The following is an 18,334-nucleotide window of genomic DNA, read 5'->3' as shown; positions in this document are numbered from 1 at the left end:
TGAAAACCCTTTTCCATTGTAGACAGTCCTATGGGTACTTTCTAATCTAGCATCTCATCAGGTGACACTGTTGCTTTCAGGTTCTTCACACAACAGTATACTAAGAGCAGGAGTCAAATAGAAAATCTTCATGTCTTACCAGGTGCACCAGGAATAAATCTACCCTTGCACTGTTAGTTGATGAGTTTTATCAGAAGCTTATCTAGTTCCTTGAGAAATCTTAGTCTTTCCCATGGTGTTTCTGCAGTACTTGCTGCCAAATGATGCCTTGCTGCAAGTCTGCTCCCTTTACTCTAAAGATAGCAAATGTGCATTCTTGAGCTTGCATCTTGTAGATGCTAATGTTGGGGTGTCACTATAGCTGTACTCCATGGCACATCAAGGTTTGTTGACAAGTACTGTGTTGTGGTTTGCAAACTGATGTAGCTGTACTGCTATCTCTGCGCTTAGCACTCAAAACCATCTCCTTTAGCTTGAAGGCAATTGCGTCTATGTAAGATAAGAAGCAACTATCTCTAGAGTAGATGGAATAAGAGATAGCCTGTTCTGAGCACCTTCTTTTCTTTCCTGTTTCCAGGAAAATGCACAAATAACAGTTTTTTACCTTGCCTTGACACTTCCCTTCAAAAAGAAACTGTACCTGAATCAGTGACATGCACACACACACATATATACATAAATATATATAAGAAATCACTGCATCTGCAAGTGTGGCCTGTTTCAGAGGGTAACCCTAACCAGCAGCCTTATTATTTAGGATCCAGCTTCCCCCTCAATGCCTCCATTGTAACTTTTGAAGAGATGCTGATTGGAAAATCCCCACAACAAACATGATCTTGTTTGTCTTTTCAAGGTCATTACACCACTGGTATTATCTCAGTGGAGCTTTAACGGAAAGTTCAGTGAATTCAGACCTGAGTCTTTCATTAGCTCTGTGGTTATTTACTTACCAGAGACAAGATGTACTTCCCAGGTGTACTAAGAGTCCAATGCCTTTGAGTATTAATGTCAACAGGATGAACTCCTTAGGATAGTCTTTGTATGTTAATGTGGCTGTAACTTGTAGTCTCTGCCCTGAGAGCCATGCTGTTAACAGGAGACTCAGTAACTTTCTGGTTGTTCATTAACTAGTACTGTTGTGGGAAGCTGTCCTGTCTCATCACTCTGATTGCCAAGTGCTTGTTCTTCATGTGCATGGATAAAGAAGCGTTCCCAGCAGCTGGGCTTTGTGGTGCAAGGGCTTAGAACCCAACAAAATATGATCTGTTTCCACCCCTGACATTAAAGATCATGTCTTTCTAGGCTGTCCCTACCCTGCAGGTGTATGGCTTGGAGCTGGAAAGAGAAGTAAGCATCAAGTGAGCAATTTCTGATCCCCAGCTGGCTTCTGTGAGTCTCTAAGCTCAGGTCAGCTATGGCTGATCTGGTTCTGGTTTTTGGATTGGGATAATACTGCAAAAAGTAACCTGTTGTGGTAGGAAGAAAACTAACTCTACCCCAGCCAAAACCAGGACATAACTGCACTAACCTTCAGAATGGCCTTAACCTCGTGCAAATTAGTGTGCAGAACCTTAGTTCACAATTCTTTGTAGCTGTCCAGTTGGAAGTTTCCCCTTCAGCAAGAGGAACAGCAGAAATGAGCTGGTATGCAGCCATAGAGGGCATTCAAGGTGTTTGTGGGGGCAAAAGGAACTGGAAAAACACAGTTCTGGTGCTGGTTTGACCTCAGCTTGGTAATGCTAGTACAAGCAGATCCTGTAGGATCTGCCTTTGTTTTACATGCCCTGGCGTTAGAGCTTGAGGGCTGGTGGTAGGGGGCAACTGGCCAAAGTACATAGGAACAACCCGCAGCTTCTTTGTAACCCATTTCCTTTCCTTACGGAAGAGGGCCTGGGGAAGAGAGGACAGCATCTTCCAGGCTATGTAGATGCATTCAGATGTGAACCCTCTTTTACTTGGAGCACCAGGGCTGACCTTCAGAGCTCATTGCTCTTGTGCTCCCCTTGAGGGTTTGTGGGAACTTTGCGCTTGGCTGTGAATGTCCCAGGACGGTGATTTCCACACTGAGCTCCTGTGGTTTGTGCTGAGGCTGTTCCTGCTTGTCTGCTGTGCTTTCACCGCTCTCATAAATGAGCCCCTTATTTGTGCTGTACAATACGTTGGCAGCTGAGGTGCTTCAGCTGCCAGGACTCGTCAGGAAGAAACCTGCACCGCAAGAGCGAGGGTGGTACTGCGGAGGAAGGCTGAGCTCTTACCAGCAGAGCTGCATGGCACAGGCATGTACAGTGCTGGCCTGAGCCAAGAGTCATAAACTTCAGCAAGCACCAAGTATGCAGTGCTGGCTGGGTGAAGGAAGTGCAGGATCTAATCCGTAAGATCCCAGACTGATTTGGGGTGGAAGGGATCTTAAAGCTCACCCAGTTCCAACCCCTGCCGTGGGCAGGGACACCTTCCACTAGAGCAGCTTGCTCCAAGCCCCTGTGTCCAACCTGGCCTTGAACACTGCCAGGGATGGGGCAGCCACAGCTTCTCTGGACACCCTGTGCCAGCGCCTCAGCACCCTCACAGGGAAGAGCTTCTGCCTAATGTCTAATATAAATCTGCCTTCTTCCAGTTTAAAGCCATTCCCCTTGTCCCGTCCCTACAGGCCCTTGTCCCAGGCCCCTCTCCAGGTTTCCTGCAGCCCCTTTAGGCACTGGAGCTGCTCTAAGGTCTCCCCTTCAGGAGCCTTCTCTTGTCCAGGCTGACCCTGCCCAGCTCTCTCAGCCTGGCTCCAGAGCAGAGCTGCTCCAGCCCTCGCAGCATCTCCGTGGCCTCCTCTGGGCTTGCTCCATCAGCTCCACATCCCTCTTGTGTTGTTGCCCTAGGGCTGGATGCAGACTCCAAGAGAATGCAGTTCAAGAGAGCAGGATTGTGATTATCAATTAACTTACCCTCTCTGCCCCTTGACTGCTGTGGTTGTAACATCTCTGCATGAGTGTTCCTGTGCTGCTGGCTGGTGGGAGGCAGAGGTGTTTAGCTCTCCCCATACTGCCTGTCCTTCACTGCAGTCACCTTCTGCAGGAGGGTGGCTGTGACAAAATAAGCTCATCTCTGAGCTGTGATGGGACTCCTCTGCTGTCTCTAACAAAGCCGGCCTCTGTCTGCCTCTCCTCAGACACGTCCTGGATTTTGTGCTCCATATACCAGTGTTGCTGTCATCACCGGTGCTGGAAAGACATCAGGCCTGAGAGATGGAGGTGATGGAACGGGCAGGAAGCCATCCACTGATGCTGTGTGGAGTTGTCCCATTTCTCCCCCCTAGGAAACGCTGGGGTCCTGGATCACTTGATGCCTTCTGGAGTTAGTTCTTCCTTCAAGTTCAGGTGTTGAAGGTGGTCTAAGAAAGACTAATAGTCAACTACATTGAAGCTGACCAGGCTGTGTTGGCCACCAAGTTTTTATGGCAGTGATGCCTCAAAGCAGCAATCTGATAGATGAGCATAAATAATCCTGCATATCTTTACAGGCTGGGAAATGAGAGGGTTGGAGAAACTCCCCTCTGCAAGCTGACAGTACAGTCTCTTATGAAATCCTCTGCAGAGTTGGCATCAATGTGGAGAATGACAGGGAAAACTTGGAGGCATATGGCAGGACTGTTGAAAAGAGTAGGTGCGGCTGCTTGGGAAGGAAAACTCGAGTGGCCAGAGCAGCTGGGGTGGAGAGGAAACAAACAGTTGCAGACTTCATGTATGAAACCTTTATGTGCATTGCTGCAGGCTTAAAGTTGACCATCTTCAAAAGGCAAATGGTGACTGCCAGACAGGCAGGCAAGACTCTGTACTGAAGTCAGCCCTACACCGCCAATTGGCTGTGGATATGCCCTTCAGTGGTAACTCCAAGCTCATCTGCTTCCAAACCTGACCCATCTCAAATTTGCTTGAGCTGCTCCTTCTACTGTATGTTTTGTGACTGCTGTGCAACATCAGAAGGAAGGGTTTGAGAATCATAGAGTGGTTTGGATTGGATGGGGCCTAAAAGCTCATCCAGTTCCAACCACCTGCCATGGTCAGGGACACCTTCCACCAGAGCAGGTTGCTCCAAGCCCTGTCCAACCTGGCCTTGAACACTGCCAGGGATGGAGCATTTACCACTTCTTTGGGCAACCTGTTCCAGTGCCTCCCCACCCTCACAGTAAAGAACTTCTTCCTTATATCTAACCTGAACCTCCTTATGTCTAATCTGAAAAGGATTTTCATTAGCGTAGTGAACAAAAGTAAGTTTAATTTCTTAAGGATAGCAGAAGAATTGGAAGATCTCATTTTTTTTTATGTGGATATCTAAACTATCTCAAAAACTCAAAGCAAACCCCTAAAAACCTGGTTTTCTTTTGGCTTGAAACCTATACTTTGAATTACTTTATTGCTAAGAGCTATGAAAGAGTTATATCTCCTTGTGGCAAGAAAAGAACAGCGTGTAATGCTGTAATGCACAGTTTGAGGTTGTTTTCTTTAATAAACATTTAAGATAGTCTGCCTTTAACAAATAGCTAGAAGAGCCCTGAAAGCAATCTGTCGCCTCAGGCAGGTCTTCTTCCACACCAGCTCTTCTCAACTTGTTTGATGACTTAATTATCTTAGATAACTCTTGTAAAGATCCTAACAGCTCTGCAAATCTCTGCTTTCCTAACTCATCAAAGTAGTGTGGACAGAGTTGGAAACAGGCAGCACATGGCTGTTTAGTGCTAGGAAGCAAATCAGCAGCTACTGGGAGTTGCATCTCCAGCTTGAAAATAAAGAGGATTACACCAGGGACCAGTCTTCTTAAGGTAAGAAGTCCAGTGCCTTGTGCATGACTTAGTTTTTGGCTATGTTGAAGAGTAGGAAAATGCTTGTATCCCCCGCAACAGACAGACATCATTGCCTGGGGACCTGGCTGCCTCAATGTTCTGGTTAGACTGCCAGGCTCCAGTTTGCGATGCTATTAAGAGGAGATGTGCTCATGGTGAAGCCAGTAAGCAAGCCAGCTGGATGGGGAAACTTCATTATCCTCTCCCAAGTGCAGTCTTTAGGTGTTGGTGCCTGCCAGGATTAACAGCCTGAGAGAACATTCCTCTTACAAAGGAAAGGAGGGAGCACAGGGTTTTAAGGAAGCAACATTAGTGCTCTCCTTAAATACTCACCCCTCTTCTGAGATACCATTAAAGGGTATGGTAGTCTTTGGGTTACAGCTCTTCTGTGACAGCAGACTGGCACATTAACTGTAGCAGAACTGCTCTAAAATGAGCAAGGCTTGTTGAATAAACTTGCTGTCCCTAACCAAAGGAGAAAATCTGCTAACAGAGAGACTTCACTTGCTTATAGGTTGGTAGTGATGCATCTCTCATACAGTGCATCTGTGCTGGAACAGAGCCAGCTCATAGCCAATGGCTGCATTGGAATGGGAATGCTGTAGTTTGATAATTGGTGTAAGTATGGACCAGAAACCATTACAGGAGCTTTCCCTGGCTAATATGAAGGACCTACTTTTGAGTGCTGCTGTATGGACTCAGACCTGAGGAGTTCACTGAATAGAAGTGACTGAGATGGTGCTAACCTGAGTGTGCAGTAAGAGCTCCCTAGATGCAATATATGTTGATATATCATGGGATTTTTAAGAGCTCAGCTGGCTAAGACTGTTTCTTGTGCTGCTTGCCCATCTCAGTAGCACCTTGTGGTGCAGCAATGGGCTTAGCACAGCTTCTAGCTATGGCATCCCTTGAAGCCAGAGCACTGTTTTCTTCAGCCACAGAGTTCAAACTCACGCTCTCTTGTGGTAGTTGGGAGGTGACCATTGCTTTGTAGGAAGGCTAGAATGCCCACGGACCAGTTTAGCTCCAGAGTTAACCTAAATATTTAATAGGATTAAGCAAAAGCCTTTGATTGAAACAAAAGAGCATACTAGGCTCCAGTGACCCTCGGTACACCCAGGCTGGCAGCAGGGAACCCTGCTGACCTTGCTCTCTGTTGGGACTGGCTCCTCCCAAGCCACACTGGTGACCCCAGCCTAGCATTGCTCTTCCTTTGGCTGATGCTTCTTGAATCAGCATGGTCTATTTTGAGCAAAGAACTTGTTAGAGCAAATTTTAAGGAACCTAAAACATCTTCATTGCCTCTGCAGGAAATCTAACTGAGCACAGGGCAGGAAGGAGAGGCAGGAAAGCTGACCTCTGAGATGTTCTCCCACCAGTCCTCATGTGTCACTTGGTTGTGCTGCTTCCCCAGGAGGAGGCTCACTGCACTAGCGAAGATGATCTGTGGGACTGTTTTCTAGCATCTGAGCTCTTTGCTGTCAGACAAGTGGGCATGGAAGTGGCTTGCAATAATAGAGATCCATTTATTCCCTGGGTCTTATAGCATGAAGACCTCATATCCATTCCTGATAAGCTGCCTAATTTGCAGTGTTGAGAACAACCTTGTCATCTCTTCTCATGCTTTACATAGGCTTCAGCCATGGTAATCAAGCAGAGTTAACTTCTGATATAATAAAATACCTTCTCTCTGTGGTGAAGAACTGCACTGAAGTTGGTCTCTTGCCCTCATTGTGTTGTGTGCTAGCCACCCCATGGATGTGTAGTTTGTGTGGCCGGTACCAACAAACTAAAACCAGCATCCTGTCTTATCGGTGCTCCCACACTGCCTCCAACTTGTGGGGCTGGCTTTGGAAACTGAGACTTGTTGAAATCCTGCCTGTCTTGATCTTGCAGCAGAATTGGTTGTATGTAACTGTGGAGTTGACTCGCTGGTCCTCATGTGTTGTCAAAGCATCAGGTGCCAAGTTGCATTCGGGAAGCTTGACATAGTGCTGCCTTCCAATTTGACCCCTTGGCCTTGCTCTTTACTGTCCTTTCAGTTGCTTAGGAGTCATGAGGTGATGAGATTATTTGGGGAAGGGAGCTAGCCTTGTGAGTTCCTTCCTCAGATATGTGCATCCCTTTTCTCTGCTGGGAGTAGTAGTTAGAGGTGATGCTTTGGGTTGATACTATTAATGCAAAGTCTGTATAAATGGTGATGGAATTACCAGTGTTATTTGTGATTACATGTCTTCTGTAACTGCCTATAGTCCTCTGTCACTCTCCAGGAGGTCTTGGCAGCAGTGGCTCTTTGTAGTGATGGTGATGTCCTGTTTTGCTGCTCTGAGAAGGCAACTCAGGTAGTCTATGGAGCACATGCATTCTGTGTATCTGCTCTGAGCTCTACCAGATGATCCAGAGCTCTGCACAGGGTAAGGGTGTTGCTCTGAAATTGCCTGGATGACCTGTCACTAACATAACTGGTTGTCTGTTTGCTTTCCCCTTAGGTCTTATAAGTGAAAGAAGATGGGGTCTGGCTGCCTGAAAGTCACCAAGTACTTCCTCTTCCTCTTCAATCTTCTCTTCCTTGTAAGTATCATGGGCATCTTCCTCCTTAGTCTCCTCCTCTTGTAAATATAATGGGCATCTTCCTCTCCAGTCTCCTCTTCCTTGTAAGTATCATGGGCATCTTCCTCTTCAATCTCCTCTTCCTCATAAGTATCATGGGCATCTGCAGAGTAGAAAGGAAGGTCTGTACTAAAGTAAGCTGGAAAGCTGTTTGTTTCTGGATGTTGGCCCAGTGTGTTCATTAAATAAAATGGTCAGTTTTGGAAGGAGGGAGGGAATCCCTGAAGCTGCAGGTCATCAGAGCTGCTGTGTGGCTCCCAGGTATGTTCTGCTGCCAGTACCCACTTGGTGTCTCCAATCCACATAGCTCCTTTCCTATGGAAGGGAGGAATGGGAAGGGAAAACAGGAGCTATGGGTCTGTTCTGGAAGGACAGTACTTGTAACTACTTTCTCTGCCACATCTGGAGCAGCAGCTGAGCTGCCCCTGAGCAGCAAGGTACAAAACCTGCCAAGTAATGGCAGTGCCCTCCTAAATAGGCCAGGCAGGCTTCAAAGAACAACTCTAATTTTGTTTGAGTCCCAGCGGCTGGTTTTGGTTTTTAACAAGATGAATTAGTCCAAGTCCCCTGTTTGAAATAGAATTGGGAATGGGGAACACTGGGGGAGGTTTGCCTGGGTGCAGTTACTTTCAAGTGTAAGGCTTGGCAAAAGGTAATCTCTTCTTTGGATCAGAGTGGGTCTGGGAGAGCCACACACCCCCTTGCATGCGTCCTTTTGTGAAGCTTGGATATTGTGTGCCATGGGGATGCTGTTGATGCTGCCCTCCTGCAGTGGCATGGTGTAGTGGGAAGCATAAGGTTTCAGCCTTCCACATGCTGGCAAGAAAAGGACCTGTCTGATGTTATTCTTTGTGGAGCATGTAAGGGGAAGGGTGGGCTGGGCAGGGAGGGAGGGAAATGGAGCACGGCAAGGTGAGTACTGCTTTCTGGTCTCTGTCCCTGCAGAGAGCTTCACTCTTGCTTCCTGCGTGGCTGCTCTGTGCTGCTGGCACATGGGTTTGAGCCTGAAGCACATCTGGATCTGGTTTCTCTTGGCTTGCCTTGCTGGCTCTTTCCTCTCTGCTTCTTGCTTCCATCCTAAGAGTAGTTAGCCTGGTCTAAGGGCTGAAAGTCAGGGGTGCTCAAAGCATCCATGGGGAAGGCTCTTGGTAGGAAAGGGAGAGGAGAAGTTTTACAAGTGCCACTAGATCTTTTGGAATATGATTTGGTTCACTTTAAGGGTAGGAGAAATCCAGCTGGGTCCAGACTTGTCTTCCTACTAGTGCAGGACTCCTCTGAATGCATTAGCATCCAGGCTATCTCTTCTTTTGAAGAGGTGATACTTTTTAAGCAGCATATGGTGCAACTTAAGGTGCAACTTAAGGTGCAACTTAAGGTGCAACTTAAGGTGCAACTTAAGGTGCAACTTAAGGTGCAACTTAAGGTGCAACTTAAGGTGCAACTTAAGGTGCAACTTAAGGTGCAACTTAAGGTGCAACTTAAGGTGCAACTTAAGGTGCAACTTAAGGTGCAACTTAAGGTGCAACTTAAGGTGCAACTTAAGGTGCAACTTAAGGTGCAACTTAAGGTGCAACTTAAGGTGCAACTTAAGGTGCAACTTAAATGCAGCTCTGCTTCGCAGGAGACACTGGTTAAGGTAGTGTTTGGGTTTTGCTGAAGCCCGGTGCCTGGGCACTGTCTAATCTTCCTTTATCCCTGAGCCTGGGTCCAGGCACTGAATCCATCTCTGGGTCCTGGGGAGGCTTGAGCACTCCTGTCTGGATTGGAAGTGATGGGAAGCAGCTCTTCTTTGTTCTGTGCACACCCTGCTCCAAAGCAGCTCCTCTGGTGTAGCAGCCAGCCCCTGTCCCTCTTAGGGAAGGCTCATCTGATGCACTGAGCTGGTCCTGTTGAGTTAAGAGTTTTAAGGTGGAGTGTGAGGAAGTCTGTGCTGACCAAAGGGAGAAGCTGCTTTCATTACCCCTTTGCTAAGCCCGCTGTGCAGCACAGCCACTGTTGAGTTGCTGTGAGCTCCCAACACAGCCAGGTTTTCTATATCTCATCCTGGTTTCCTGGAGCTACTGAGTTTTGGTGAGGAGCGTGCATGCACAAATGTGAACATTAATGCTGGTGATGGAGCTCCATGTCTACTCTGAACCTTGAGCTGAGCCTTTGTGGTCACATCCTGTGCGGCCCTTGCTGTCTGAAGTGTGTTCTCCAGCCCTGCTTGAAGCTGATGAATTAAGCCTTTAGTCACATGCTGGGGACTCTTAGAGTTCAGTCAGTCATTGAAATAGCACTTCCACAGCCCGAGGTCTGTGAGGAGGTCCCTTGCTGTAGCTGAAGTAGTTCAGGGACTTGGTGGTATTTTGCAGGCATGAAGGCTCACTTCAGGGAAGGGTGTGACCTGCTTTGATTAAAGTTATATGGACTGCTTGCCTACTTGCTGCAAAAGATAGCAAAACCATAAGCTTGGAATATGAGCTTAGTTTCTCTAATTAAAACTTAACACATCTCTACTTTCTTGGGTAGCAGACACAGGCCATAGCAGATGCTTCTCCTTAAAGGGAAAACAGTTCTGTGAGACAAGTTCAACAGTCTCTGGAAACTATTTGTTTAGAATATATAACTGTCTGTCCTACTTCTAACCCTTCTGTAAATGGAACAGAAGGCTGCTACCTAAAACAAAGCCTGGAGTTTAAGAGCCTTTCCCTGTGCCAGGCTCAATGATGCCTCATGCAGTCTGAGTGTGAAGAGAAGGATGGCTGGGGACCCCAGAAAGGTGTCATCTCCATCACAGCTTAGCTCTTCCTTTCCCTTCACTGGGCTCTGCTGGCCCTGCCTTGAGGGAGCTGCATCCTTCTGGCTTGGCTGTGGAATAGGATCTTGCTGAAATCAGGGATGAAATCTCCATCCTGAGGGTGGAGGGGAAACATCCAACCCCTGCTTTGGGAGTTTAAAGCAATGGAGCAGAGGAATTAATCCCTATGGAAGGCAAATATATTTCTTTCTATGGGGGTTCTAAAGCCAAGCCAGTGGCAGAAGCAGCCTCACCATGTTATGCAAGCTCCTGAAGATGCTGAGCAGAGATACTGTCCTGCTAGGAGTTAGATACACTGTGGTTAATAGCACAGCATTTTCTCCCTGCCTTCCCCTTTTACTGTGTTCCACAGCAGCTCCTGGCAAACACACACGTTGTGGACTAGAGCAAAGATCAGAGTGAAAACAGGCCTTGGATAATCTGAGCACCTCATAACAAAGAACTTCCCAGGAACTCAGCTCGGCAGCTGTGCTGTGTTTTGTCAGCAACAGCACAACTTAGGTGACGTTTCAGGGTCAGCGAGCCAAGAGGGATGTCACACACAGCCCGGTTTGTGTCTTTGTTAAGACAAATATTTTAGTAAGACTATAGTTGAAGTGTGAGGCTGCCTCAAAACTGTCAGTTCAGCAGTTCTTGGCAATACCAGGCTTGAGAGGGATTTTATAGGCACCACATCTGTTGCATGTGCAAAAGGCCTTTCTAGTTTGATCAGCGGATTGAGCAAGGGAAATCTTGTTACTGCCACCTTACCATTATTGTTATTATTATGTTTTTCTGGGGTACTAAGGCTACATCTTTTCTGCAGCTGAATCAGTCAAGCTGAATCCGTCTTCCTAGATGGGGAACTTGCTTGGTGACTTTCTGCTCCTGTCCCCAGAGCTATCTACATGTTCTGACCTCTGCCAAGCTAGGAAAGCTTGGAAGCTGCTTATTTCGGACTATTGCTTTATCTTTGTTCAGAAAAGCTTCTTTGTATGAGGAGCTGAAGCACAGTGTAAACTTTCAAGATGTGGAGCCAGTGTGTGTTCATACAACCCTCTCTGCCAGCTTTATTCAGGTGGTGGTTTGGCTTTTCCTTTGGCTCCCAAATATCCCAACATTCCCTAGTGAAGCATAGAATTGCAATCTCTTTTCAGCCCTGTTGGTTTATTCAGTATTTCACTTTATTCTGTCTTGAAATCCTGCTGATGGAAGAGTTGCTGCTTGCAGTTCAGTTCCTTTGGAAGCATCTCACTTGCATTCCTTGTCCTTCCCTTGTTTCTTCAGTGTCTGTTTTAGGTCTTTGCATGACAAGTGATTTCCAGCCTTTGCTGCTGCTTGTTGGCTGAACAGCGCATGTTTCAGCTCCTTATCAAACCTGCAGATTTAAAGGCTTCTCAGCTTAGTTACTTTATTATGGGTGTAATGGTGCTCTCATCCTATTTTGGGAGTCAGGGTCATCTACCTGCAAACACCTCACAGTGTAGTATAAGGCATGGTGATACCTAGAAGCTAAAACAGAGCACACTTTCCCTCTATTGCCCCTTCAAAATGATATGGGGAAAACTGTATGTCTTTTGCCTTCTTGATTCAATATCTGGAATCAGCTGAATCCTCACAGGGACATATTGCTCTATTAATCCTTGCCCTGGATAAGGCTGTGGTGAGCAAGGCAGAGGCCATGGCTGGTGTTTCATAGTGTTTGACTCTCTTGGTGGTAAGATATGTTGACCTGGGGGCTTGGGGTATTGTTCTATAAAGTAGTGACCAAGCCAAACTGCCTAAGCTTGCCTTTGGAATGGGAAGAGCACTCAAGGGAATCTGCATGCAAAGCGAATGCTGCTGGTTTATTGCATTTGTGGGTTGCAGCTCTACTGTTAAAACAGAGCCTGACAAGACATGTTTCCTTCCTGGGAAGGTTCCAGCTGCCAGATATCTAATCCTTTGGCAGCTGGCTTGAAGCCTGGTCCCATAGGGTCAGGGATTTCTGTATTCCAAAAACATCTTTAAAATCAGATGCTAGATGTGTTTGTCCTTTGTCAGTTCTTCACAGCAGCATTGTGCTTACCTTCTGCTTCTGACAACAAGGTTCTAGCAGCAGGGAGGCCCTTCCTCAGGCAGTTTCAAACAGTTATCCAGTACAGGATCATGTACTACTGCAGTACTGTGTGAAGGACTGCCAAGCAGCACCTGGGGCTCCTGTGCAGTTGGCTGAGGTGCTCTTCCTGGAGTCATGCTAATCCTGTTTACTCTGGGAGGATAGTGTGGGGGGGATGAGATGGGAACAGCAAAAGAATGGTTGTGTTCACTCTGGAAGTATGGAGAATGGTGACTGCTGCATCTTCTTTGTCTAAAATAGTCAGTTAATGTGTTTTGTTCTTACTCTTTCAGATCCTGGGTGCTGTGATCCTGGGTTTTGGGATATGGATTCTGGCCGACAAAACCAGTTTCATTGCAGTTCTACGTAAGACCATCTTTCTTCATCTTATTTCTCCTTCTGAATTGACTCTAGTTCAGAGCTGTGCTTGACCATGGTGTGATCTAGGGACAGCAACACTTCTATGCACAGTCTGTGACCCAAGCAGTAACATGGTGTATAGCACAGTGGGACCCTATCAGGGAAAGGAGGAAAGGGAACAACCCTGGAGACACAGCATTCCTCCTGGTCTTGTGGATTTCAAAACCAGGGGCAGACTGAGACCATTGCCTCTTCACCCAACGATCCAAAACCATCATGTTAAACAAAGGGCTAGTATTTCATCCTATCTTTGCTGCGTACTCTGTGTTTCCACAGCAGCTTTCTTATCATTATCATGTCCAATGCCTTAATGTAGTTTCTCTGAGTCCCCCCGTGCTCCCACTGTTTTCTGTAATGATCTATTGCAATTTGACAATTTTAAATGCCAAAGAAAGTAAGTACCTGGTTTTATTGATGCTTAGTGTACATTGAAAGTAGGCAGTATGTTGTCCCTAAGCAGGAGAGGATGTAGATCCGAGGGGGGGTGTGGGGGTGTGGAAGATAGGGGTCTTTACTGCTCTGACTTCTAAAGCATACTTGATTTATACACGCTTCATGAGGCTTAGCCTGGCCATCAGAAGTGGTTTGTGTTGCTGGAGGTGCAAGGTGCTAGCTTGCTTCCTTTCTCTAAGTCAGCCAAGTGCATCGACTTCAGTCTTAACAGAGGGTCTGCTTTCTGCAACAACCAAAGCTGGCTTAGCAGAGCCTGGGCTTTTCAGAGCTGGAAGTGGAGCTTAATCACCAAATGAGCAGCTCAGCTTCATCCTTCACAAGCTCTGCTTCCTTGGGGCTTTGTTCTAGAGGGGGTATCAAACAACTTTTCTGCTTGGCTGGTCTGGTTACTCAGTGCCACTACCTCCAGCATTGCTGACTCTGGCGCCAGTGTCAGATGCTGCAGGAGGATTGCCTGCACACTGCAATAATGGCATTCATTTCCCTACTCCCAGCTCCACTGTAAAGAGTTTTATCCCCCAAGTCCTGCTGAACACTCCAGCCTGGCTTTGGAAGGTGCTGGGTGGAAACAACACTCCCACTAAATGCCATACACACAGATACTGCTGCTGTTTGTTGTGCTGTAGCATCTGGCTTGCTCCTGCAATACTAGAAGGGCAAGAAGCACAACAAAGGGTGTTGGTTAATAAAGTAGGGACATGATTCTAATACAGGCAGCCAAAAAGGAGGTTACCAGGGCCTGGTTATTTGCAGCACTCCTCACAGTCTGAGGCATGTTTAGTACCAGTGAGCCAGAGCTGTTTCCCCAGGCTGATGGGTGTTACTATCACTTGTGGAAGTAAGAAGTCCCTCAGCTTGGCTCTGCTTCTTCCCATTTTACCCAGAATCTCTGCTAAGGGAGCATTGAAGGATTTAGCTTCCTTCCTGGAGATTTCCAGTATCAGCTGTTTCTCCCTGCCCCCTTGCTTCCTTTCCCAGCCCTTGCCTCTCTTTCCCTCTGCTTTAGTAACCCAGGCACCAGGGAGGGAGCTCGCTGCAGCAGGGCACTCCAGCCCTGCCAAGGGAGCCTGTTGTACTTGCTTGGCTGCCTGCCCAGCACAGGGGAAAACACGGAGCAACAGCAACCAGAGCAGGAATCATCCTGCCAGCAGAGCTTTCTCTTGCAAGACAAGATGTATTGGAGATGTATTGAGAAAAGGAGCAATGGCTCTGGTCCCTCTGCCACTTCTCTGAAGGGTTTTTGAGTGGGAAATGCCTTTTTCTCTTTCCTAAGTTGACTGAACAACTCCTTGCTAGCATTTTGAAGGTGCTGGCACACTTGTATGGTAACTAAGCAGATTTTAGGAGAGGGAATAGTGTAGTCTTGTGAAGGCCACTTCTGCAAGGCTGCTATTTCAGTAAAGGCTTTGCAGTGCCAGCACCTAGCCTGCACAGCAAGAGTCCCAAGGTGAGGAAGCAGGAGCTGGATCCTGGTTTCTGTGGTGTGTGTCCAGCCAGGGAGAGTCTGGCCTGGAAATGAATCAAGGCTCAAGTGTCCAAAGTGACCTGTGTGGCAAACAGCTCTGGTTCATTGTTTCTGGTAACTGATCTTTTTCTTCTGCTCAGCGTGTTCTAGGGAAACAGCTTGGAACCTGGTGACTTGCACCAGGTATCACAAAGGAAGGGAGCAATGTGTTAGGTGGGAGAGCATTAGTCTGGATTCAGTTACTCTCAACCCATTTCAGGAGCTTGGAGGAAGCTTGTCTTCTGGGACTTCTGTCCAGGAAACTAAATGCTGAGATCTAGGAACATTGTTTTCATTAATCACTGGACGCCCAGAATTCCCGTACACTGCTCAGTTTGCAGGCATAAGAATGTCTCTTAATGATAAATGAGGTTTCTGGTTACTATTTCTAGGCAGAGTGTCTCTTCAACTTGCATACTGTAATGCTTGCTCCTACCAATCCTATCCTGCAAAAGAAAATCCTCTGACCAACGCAAATGTAAAAGCTTGTTTCTTTTGTTGCTTGCAGACTAAATGGTGGAGGGAGAGGACTGGTAGCACCAGCATATTTGAAATAATAATACCTAAACTTGGTTGAAAACCTCCCTTGAGTGTTCAAGAGCACATTTATTGCAGGCACAATAGAAGGAGGATATGTAAAAGGAGCTAATTTGGGCATCATACCTGTTCTGATGCTAGAGGAATAGCCTCTATTTGCAGGTGGTCTTGCAAGTGCTGCAAGAGCCTTCAATGAATGCCTGGCCACAAGCTATTCAACACTGACTTGTCAAGTAAGCTGTCACATCATTGATGCTCAACACTAGCTGTAGCTCTTGCTGCACAGAGTTTGTGTGCTGACTCCAAGTGGATAGTAGTGCATTAAAGCGACCAGCCAGACCAAAAAGGGCTTTTATGACTTGAAAAAACACTTCCTTAATGGGTAGCAAAAGGAATTGATGCATATAGGCAGTATCTGTGGAGTAGAACAAGCTTTATCTTTCTCTCAGAGTGTGTTCATGGGGGAGTTAAAAATCCAGTCAGCATTAGCTTTATCCAGACAAGGTTTATTTGCTTGGAGTGACCTTCAGTCTCCCGGGCTCTGAGACTCTGAGATAATGGAGACCTGCAGGTTGGCTTTGAAAGTCTTTCTTCGTCAGAAGACACCCAGAAGCAGCTTTGTGTCTCCATGTCCAACATGCCTCTTTGCAGTCCCTTGGTAGAAAATGACAGACTATTACAAGTAGATAGAGGCAGTTCTCTATATGGTGATGGTAGATGTAGTTTTTATTCAGTAGCTAATGTTGTTCTGTCTCCTGGCCCCTACAGAGATGTCATCTCCCTCCCTGAAGATTGGTGCGTACATCCTCATCGGTGTTGGGGCTCTCACCATGCTGATGGGCTTCCTGGGCTGTCTTGGAGCAGTCAATGAAATCCGATGTCTCTTGGGTCTGGTGAGAGAATCCATTCTATGTTTTAGAGCCAACCTTTAATACCTGCAAACTCTCTGTTGGATTGTAGCTGGGGCTCAGCTCTCCTGGGGGTGGTACCCATGCTAGGTCTTAGTTTGCCCACAGTAAATTCTCCAGCAGTCAACAGACTGCAGCAGGGGTTTCTCAGACATTATTGATGGTGAGCTGAAACTCTGTGAAATGAGAGAGGATGTCACTGACACTTTGTGCAAACAGTGGCTTGAGGATTGCCAGCTGAGGAGGTGACCCTATTCCTCATCTCATCATCCATCCATCCCCAACTTCCCAGTTTGCATTGTGCGTTCAGTGGTGCAAGGAACAAGTATCAAGGACAGTGAGAGAGAAGAGTGACAGTGTCCTGCTGTGCTGCAAAGTTCAGCTTCTATGGAAAGCGCAGGAGTCAAGGGAGACTTCACAGAATCACAGAACGGTTTGGGTTGGAAGGGACCTTAAAGCTCATCCAGTTCCAACCCCATGCCATGGGCAGGAACACCTTCCACTGGACCAGATTGCTCTAAGCCCTGTCCAGCCTGGCCTTGGACACTGCCAGGGATGGGGCAGCCACAGCTTCTCTGGACACCAGTGCTGGCCCAGCACCTCAGCACCCTCACAAGGAAGAATTTCTTCCTAAGATCTCATCTAAATCTCCCTCTTCCAGTTGAAAGACATTTTCCCTTCACTAGGAATGTCATGTATGTTAGGGCCTTTCTTCACATGGTTTGTCTGTAGGACTTTCCTGTCTGTGATGGATGGGATGACACTAGCTTCATATACCTCAGCCTGCTACTTAACTCCTGCTTATTCAGAGTATATATGTAGAGGAAACCAGCTATGGCCACGTTGTGTGTCCTGATATTAGGAACATCTAATGTAATGGTAGTAGTCACCACTGTTTAACCTCAGATGTCAAGCTTTCCTTAAAATCCTTTTATTCCTTAACATTTTCCTTAAAATTCCTTAAATTTAGATCCTTAAACAAATTAAATATCATTTTTAAAAGACAATATAATAATAATAAATAGGTTCATAAAATTTACTTTTCTTGGGCTGGTGGCTTTGGAGTAGGCAGGATCCAACTGATTGAGGCCAGAGTGGTCTGGGAATGGAGCTGGAGGTGGCAAAGGGAGCATGGCACATGCAGAAGGTGCTTGTAAACCCTCTCCCTCCTGAAGTTTTCCTGTTGGCCTGATGGGAGAAGTGCTGAAGTGCACTGGCCTGATGTAGATGCTTGTATTTAAGCCCTTTACTGGGGAGAGCACTGCTGATAGCAGAGCTTCTGTATTGACAAAGGTATTGGCTTAATGTTGTGACTTCTCTTGTGTATGAAATCTTACTAAAACTGTTATGTACAGACTTTTCTAAAGGCTGATAGTGGTCATCTGTTTTTGTTTCCAGTACTTCACCTGCCTGATGATAATCCTCATAACTCAGGTTGCTGCTGGACTGGTCATCTACTTCCAGAAGGAAACTGTAAGTATTTGTAATTGTGCATGTTTTCCTTGGTCTTGGCTTGGGGGCACAGGAGACACCTGGAAATTCTGTCTTCTAAATTGGGCTATACCATTAGCAGGCATAGAATCACAGAATGGTTAGGGTAGGAAAGGGCCTTAACATCATCTAGTTCTAATAACTGGATTCTCCTTTCTTCTACCCGAGCCTCGCAGCTTTGCTGTACAGTTCTGTATCTGCCAGCCTCAGTAGTGCTACTTTCTCAAGGACTATGAAGCTCTGTTTGGTATGCAGACTTTATTTTGGGTAGTGGGAACAGTAAGAAGAAATTCCTGAAAGGCTTTTGACCACACTTCCTCTTGATCCTGCTGTAGACTACTGTTTAGGCATGTAGTAGCAGTGATTACTACTGTGTTGCCATCACTGGTGCCTTGAGGGGTTACCAGCCTGAGTGATTGCTTTTGATTGGCCTCCCTCCTTGTGTCATCTTGTTCCATCCTTTCAGTCCTCCTGCCTCTGTATTTAAAGCTCTCCTTGGAAGAGCTGCCCTCTTTCCCCAGGAGCAAACTCGAGTATCTTGACAGTTCCTGTACTACAGTTTGAGCTTGAAGCCAAGTGGTTTAACATTTTGAAGTGGATCTCTTTGTCAGGAGTGCAGTTGCACAGTGTATGCTTCCAGAGCTCCAATAGGCTTGGTAGCATAAAGGGAATAACCTTTGAGCTACTGGAGTGCATTGCAACAGCC

The 18,334-nt window shown here is 46.6% G+C and overlaps 1 protein-coding gene across 4 annotated transcripts in view; it reads left to right on the top strand.

The window, feature by feature from the left end:
* The window catches only part of CD82 (CD82 molecule), a 41,536-nt gene that overhangs the window by 12,967 nt on the left and 10,235 nt on the right, over positions 1 to 18,334 (top strand). For 3 of the 4 annotated variants that reach the window (XM_062635911.1, XM_062635912.1, XM_062635913.1), the window contains exons 2-5: positions 7,318 to 7,399; positions 12,609 to 12,681; positions 15,998 to 16,122; positions 17,536 to 17,610. In XM_062635911.1, the coding sequence (XP_062491895.1) occupies positions 7,337 to 7,399; positions 12,609 to 12,681; positions 15,998 to 16,122; positions 17,536 to 17,610 (336 nt within the window). In that variant the 5' untranslated portion in view covers positions 7,318 to 7,336. Of the gene's footprint in view, positions 1 to 4,785; positions 4,808 to 7,317; positions 7,400 to 12,608; positions 12,682 to 15,997; positions 16,123 to 17,535; positions 17,611 to 18,334 lie in introns of those variants that run through there. The other variant, XM_062635914.1, reaches the window with a different exon arrangement.

The sequence above is a fragment of the Pezoporus occidentalis genome, unplaced genomic scaffold, assembly GCF_034315485.1.
Source record: "Pezoporus occidentalis ecotype Australia unplaced genomic scaffold, CSIRO_AGI_Poc_V1 ctg46, whole genome shotgun sequence".
Lineage (NCBI taxonomy): Eukaryota > Metazoa > Chordata > Aves > Psittaciformes > Psittacidae > Pezoporus > Pezoporus occidentalis.
The sequence above is the reverse complement of the archived record's forward strand: the minus strand, read 5'-3'. Positions and strand labels throughout refer to the sequence as shown.